This window comes from Myotis davidii, unplaced genomic scaffold (assembly GCF_000327345.1).
Source record: "Myotis davidii unplaced genomic scaffold, ASM32734v1 scaffold673, whole genome shotgun sequence".
Taxonomy (NCBI): domain Eukaryota; kingdom Metazoa; phylum Chordata; class Mammalia; order Chiroptera; family Vespertilionidae; genus Myotis; species Myotis davidii.
In genome coordinates this window covers 1,787,837-1,793,931 of record NW_006286677.1, presented here as the reverse complement: position 1 = coordinate 1,793,931, position 6,095 = coordinate 1,787,837, and the positions used below count along the sequence as shown (strand labels likewise).

The 6,095-nt window shown below is 38.3% G+C and overlaps 1 protein-coding gene across 2 annotated transcripts in view; it reads left to right on the top strand.

Moving 5' to 3' along the window:
* The window catches only part of MAP2K5 (mitogen-activated protein kinase kinase 5), a 263,379-nt gene that overhangs the window by 142,480 nt on the left and 114,804 nt on the right, over window positions 1-6,095 (top strand). For both annotated transcript variants that reach the window (XM_015560452.1, XM_015560453.1), the window contains exons 14-15: window positions 2,708-2,781; window positions 3,733-3,783. In XM_015560452.1, coding sequence (XP_015415938.1) covers window positions 2,708-2,781; window positions 3,733-3,783 — 125 coding nt within the window. The remainder of the gene's footprint in view (window positions 1-2,707; window positions 2,782-3,732; window positions 3,784-6,095) is intronic.

Genomic DNA, 6,095 nt, shown 5'->3' with positions numbered 1-6,095 from the left:
TGAGGGAGAACACATAGAATTAACAAAGGCTTAGTGATAAGGGGTTTTGTTTGTTTTAGGGTGTGTTTTTTTGAGACAATGATTAACAGTTTAGTCAGAATACAAAGGTTGGTTTGAGAATAAAAGGGTGACTACTACTTTTATACATAAAGTACTCCTGATAACTAGGCTGAATGTACACAAGTTATACATGTAAGTTAAAACATTGGAGAGCTGAAAAATCCAGTAAAGTTCTTATTTACATTTTGCCTTTTACAATATAATCTAGCAACTTTGTGGTTTTATTCTTTCTCTCTGTGTTAATCCACTTAAGTCAAATATGCGTCCGATTAAAGCTAAAAATGTTAATTTTACCATACCATACTTCATGATTTCCAGGCAGCTCCTTCCAGGAGCTTAAAATATCTGTTCATTAACTGTCTCCATCTGATGTGGTGGCTTAAGAAGTGGTTTAAGGGTGTTGATATATAAAAGAGCAGATTGTCAAAAAGAAAAATATTCAGAGTTGAGGGTCTACTAGTATAATGAAAATTAGATTTGGAAAAAAAGACCAGGCTATGTAGAGTCTAACATTTCTTTCAGTTCAGCAAATGTTGCATGTCTACTGTGGCTATCTATGACTTAGATGTGCTGTGCTAAATACTGGAGTATATTTGAAAGCACAACCCTATTCTTGAGTTCACATTTTGGTGGGGTGGAGTCAGAGAATATTTCATTTTCTCCTCAAGAAGAGAATTGAGGTAGTGAAAGTGCTTTATTTAATATAATACTAGTAGCTCTGCACACGAATCTGTGCGCCAGTAGCTCGCTGCCACCCTCCTGTAGCTCTCTGCTCGCTGCCCTGCCCTCCTGTAGCTCTCCACTGTCTGCTTGTAGCTCGCTGCCCCACCCTCCTGCTGATCCATGATCTGGTCATTATGCGGTCGGTCATTACACCTCACGGTGTAACAGATAATTAGCATATTCCTCTGATTATATAGGACTAGAGGCCCGGTGCACAAAATTCATGCACAGGTAGAGTCCCTAGGCCTGGCCGGCTATCAGGGCCGATTGGGGCCTTCCTTCCCCAGCTGCCAGCCAAGGCCTTCCTTTGTTCCATGCTGTCCCCTGATGGTCATCGCACGTCACAGAAAACAGTCGAACTCCTGGTCGGTCAAACTCCTGAGGGGACAATTTGCATATTAGCCTTTTATTACATAGGCTGTTGGTGGTGTAAGGTTTATATTGAAATCGGGGAAACTGAAGGCAGAGAGAGTTGATAAAACTGTCTTCAGACTCACCCTCCCTCCAAAGGAAGTATCCAGTGTGTGTTATTTGAAGGGCGTGCTCCAGAAACATGTTCTATAGCTGCCCTCTGATCACTGAAACAGAATCATCAACATGAAGTCATACTATGTGTTCATGGCTTCCATTTCTTTATTTTCTCCTCCATTCAACAAATACTTATTAAGCATTTACTGTATGCCTGGCACCCTTCTAGGGACTGGGAATATAGTGGTCAGTAACAGAGATAAAGTCCCTGCCTTCATGGAGTTTACATTGTTGCATCAGTCAGGCAACACTAAATAGCTAATGCATGAGAAAGTACCTAGCATGTTGCCTGTCACATAGTAGGTAGGGCTCAATAATTGTTAATTACAGAGTTTGACCTTGAAGTTTGAATTAAATATCTACTCTTGGCAGGACACTTTGTTGGGGTACCCTTTTGCAGGATAAAGGGGAGGAGATGAACTCATTTACAGATTTTTTAAAAATTGTTACATTAAAAATGATGAGTCCTGTGTTCAGTTTTGGGGTGATTAAGATTATATGCTATATTAAATACAATAAGTTGCCTATTCCCGACCACTTTTGCCATCGAAGATGAATGTTGAAACAGGTGCTGTTCTGTACTGTCAAAAGCAGTGTGTTCTTGTCCTGCTTGGGTGATTTTTGTGGGCTCTCTGAATTCCTGAAAAGGCTCATTGTTGTCACTGACAATGTTTCACAGAAACCCTTTATGTCATTATTTAGCAACTGACTGCCTTGGCAAAAGCTATGTCAGTTCTTTTGTTAACTATAACAGCAGTCAAAAATGATGTAAGGGACGAGAAGGCCAACTGAAACAAAGGCTGATAAGTGCATGCAGGCACATGGTCACATCTTTTAGATCAATTTCTGAGTATCAGCTGAAGTAGTATTTATCATATCAAACCAGGAAAAAGCAATGTGGCATTTTCTTTTTCATTGTTTTGTTCAGCTATGACCTGTTACCAGCAACATACGAACACTTTTTTTCCTGTTGGCTTCCCTTTTGCCTTACTATTTTTTTAAATGGGAGTAATAGTTTCATAGTGAGAGCAAAACAAGCCCTTTTGTGCAAATTCTTTGCAAGATTACATTTTCTTTTCTACCTACTTTTCCTAAAAGGCAGGGGATAGGATGACGGGTGTATTTTACTGTTGTTGAAAGCCAATATTTTTTGACTTTCACTTGAAATGAACCCTTGCTTCTATAGAAACCAGAAATAGCTGGAAGTGGAGGTGTTAGGACCTTACATTTAGTTGCCTCCAGATAAAATGCTTTGCATTAAATCTGTGATTGGAAGTCCAAGTTGAACAGATGATGTCGTTTCTGCAATATAGTAGGGTGTGCGTGTACGCTTCTTTTTAGAGCAAGCACTGTAGATATGGAATTAGTTACATGGACTTTTCTCCTCCCTTTTTAGATGTGAAGCCCTCCAATATGCTAGTAAACACCAGAGGACAGGTCAAGCTCTGTGACTTTGGAGTTAGCACTCAGGTAGGTCTCTTTTCCCTCCCCATCTGCTCTCCTCTCTGCAGCATCCCCTTTTTATTTCCAATCTCCTCTCTGGATTGAAAAGTCACCCAGCCGCCAGACAAACAGAGCTCTGCATCTTCTCCTCGGCTGGGAGTGTGGTATTCATTTTTAATCTCCGGGCGAGTTTCCTTCATCAGAATATGATTGTTCATTGTTTAAAGACAGTAAAAACTGCTGATATTGTAATTACTACTTACGAATAGCAAACTTCATTGATATGCAGTGTTGATATGAAGCGTTTTGGCCAGACAAAAGGGAGGGCAGAGTGGGAGCTGTGCCTGGGGAGCCCAACTGGCCCACAATAAAAATTAATATTGGGAGCAACAATGGTGGAGGGCCATTACAATGTGCAGCACAAATTTTAATTAATTTCCATTTTGGGCCTCCCCTGAGAACCCCAGTGATAGTGACCCATGAGCGTGCTGTGATGTTGATTTGAATTGCAGCCACCTTTACTCCCAGCCAAACACGAAGACCAAAGCGAAGGTCATCGTTGTATTATGAGTTGTCAAAGTCTGTTATCCCTCCAGCATATTTAGTGTTCGTTTCATTCTAGTAATGCATGGGGTTTCTTCATTCACATCTTGAGCCATTTGAGTGTGTTCAAATTCTACTTCAAATTGACTTTTTATATCAGATGGTTTTGGGGTACTAAAGCGATAAGCATCCTGCTTAAGTGAATTGTTTAAGGTTATCTGCCATAAACTGTAATGCTGTGCTTGTTTAAATGGAAATCACATTCAAAAGAAAAGAGAGATTTAACCATTTTTAATGCCTTTGTAGATTTGTTCCCTTTTACGTAATTTTTAGTTGATTTATAGAAATGATGATTGTAGGTTAAATGAGGAATAATTGCCCATTTTATTTCCACATTATCTTTATATTGTTCTAACAGACTGTTTTGTCTCATAGCTGGTGAATTCTATAGCCAAGACGTATGTTGGAACAAATGCTTATATGGCAGTAAGTAAACTTATGCAAAAATAACATTTAAAACCAACATCTTTATCTTTATGTACTTGGTAATGTATAATTCTTGAATTAATTCCACAGCTTTAGCCTAACATATCATAAGTTACAAAGTTAATTCAGTCATGATTTGATTTTTAAACCTTTCTAAAAGACATTAGGATTTATACAGGAGCTACCAACTTAGCTGATTTTGTTGACTTAACTGGTTGGCTCGAATGTGGAATAGCTGAGTTTTGAAGTTTAATCCAACAGAAAAATTGCACCTTATAGCATATTGGATACTTTGCCACGTTGCTTATTTAATTAACCCTCAAATATACCAAATTGCCAGTCAGTAAGATTGGTTGTTGTTTCTTTCCAGGAATACAAACATGCTTTGTCACCAGATCAAAATTAAATAATTGATGTGACCAACTCTTACTTATGGATCTCTGAATGTAATGGTTTAGCAGGCAGTTCTCTTTAGAACTTGTACATCTATATTCTGTTTATTTGTTGGGCTCGTGCCTATTATAAGATAATTTAGTTCCACTGAAATAAATTTACCAAGAATAAAAAGTAGAAACATAGAACTGTTTCAAAGACTGATGTGGACTTGGCTTTGACCTTTTTCTTTTTCCTACCTTTCAAGAAGAATAGTCCATAAAAATGCTTTGTGCATTGGTTTTCACCATCACTTCAAGAGTTGAGGGGGTGGGGGGTGAAAGGAGACAAGCAGGAAGTTTATGTAGTATCATTTTTGGAGCAAAGTTTTGTTTTAACATCTTAATTACGTTGTTTTTTTTATTGAGGGTTTTATATTTATTCAGATAGTCCATTCCATTTCCAGTAGTCTTTATTTATATATCATAAAGTTAAACGATGTTAACATGGATAGAACCCTAGATTTTATTCTCAGTAATCTTTGTTCATATACTCTCTTGACCAGAAGATCTTAATATGGATGGAACCCTGGACCTTATTCTAAGAACAGTACTGAGCACTTTTTTAATTGAGATACCAGAGCAGTTCATTTTGGTTTTGTATTGTTTTTATGTTTTTAAAGAAAATTTATTATTTTTCATTTTTCTAGGCAATGTAAAAAAGATATATATTTACCTCTGAAGTCATCATACCTGTTTTTATAAAACTTAAAAACCCACCAGGCTCTACCAAGGTAGCTGAGATTGGTGAACCGCCTTTATAATTAACAAAATCTTGCCAAATGCCACAATTTCAGTCTTGAAAGAATATGAAGCATTGTGATTATATAAAAAAAACAACACTAGGAATGAAACAACTTCTCAACTACCCATCATGTTCTTAGTAGTTTTAAATTGCTCTACTAATTAAATTGCATTATGTTTGAATGTACAAATCCAGATCACAATTGTCTTTCCCAGGTGTACATTAAAGAAATTACTTTTTTCCTTTTTGTTTATGGATGAACGTGATGCGTCCATCTGTTAATTGAAGTGTGAGGATTAAAATTATGAAACGTTAGCTCAGATTGCCAAAGCTAAAATTGCTTTGCTTCTTGGGTGAGTGAATTCTAGTCATCAACTTTTTAGTTCAAGCTGTGAAAAGCTTAAGGTACCTAGGAAGCGAAGAGTGATAGTCTGATAGTGAACTTCGCTCAATTCAGCACGCTCTGGTTGGCCACGTCCTTTCCTAACTGGTGTGAGGTGAGAGGTTGAAAGTGGGAGAAGATAGAAATAACCTTTATTATTCTGTTCTGGGTATTTTTCCCTGCCTTCTCTCTGCTCACAGTCCCATGAGGGAGAAGGGCTGGGCTTGTTTTTTAAGCTACAGTAGGTTCTCATTTTAGCTGGGTAGTCCATAAATATGCTTTTGTGTATTGGTTTCCACACAATATTCCAAAATACTGTAACTTTGAGTTCTACATGAGGATTTCTTCCAGGTGTCAGTGAATGGCATACAGTTCTCAGGCCAAATTCAGCTTACTGCCTATTTCTGTAAAGAAGGTTTTAAAATTACACAGTACTATACAAATGCACATACACAAATGAATACATGTGAAACTAGTGAAATCTGAATAAATTGTAAACTGTACCAGTGTCAATTTCCTGGTCGTGATATCGTATTAGTATAGTACTACCACTATGGGGAACTGGGTTAAGGGTACACAAAACCTCACTATATTATATTATACTAGGGGCCCAGTGCACGAAATTCGTGCACTGGGGGGGGGGTCACTCAGCCCAGCCTGCCCCCTCTCACATACTGGGAGCCCTCAGGCGTTGACCCCCATCACCCTCCAATCGCAGGATCGGCCCCTTGCCCAGGCCTGACGCCTCTGGCAG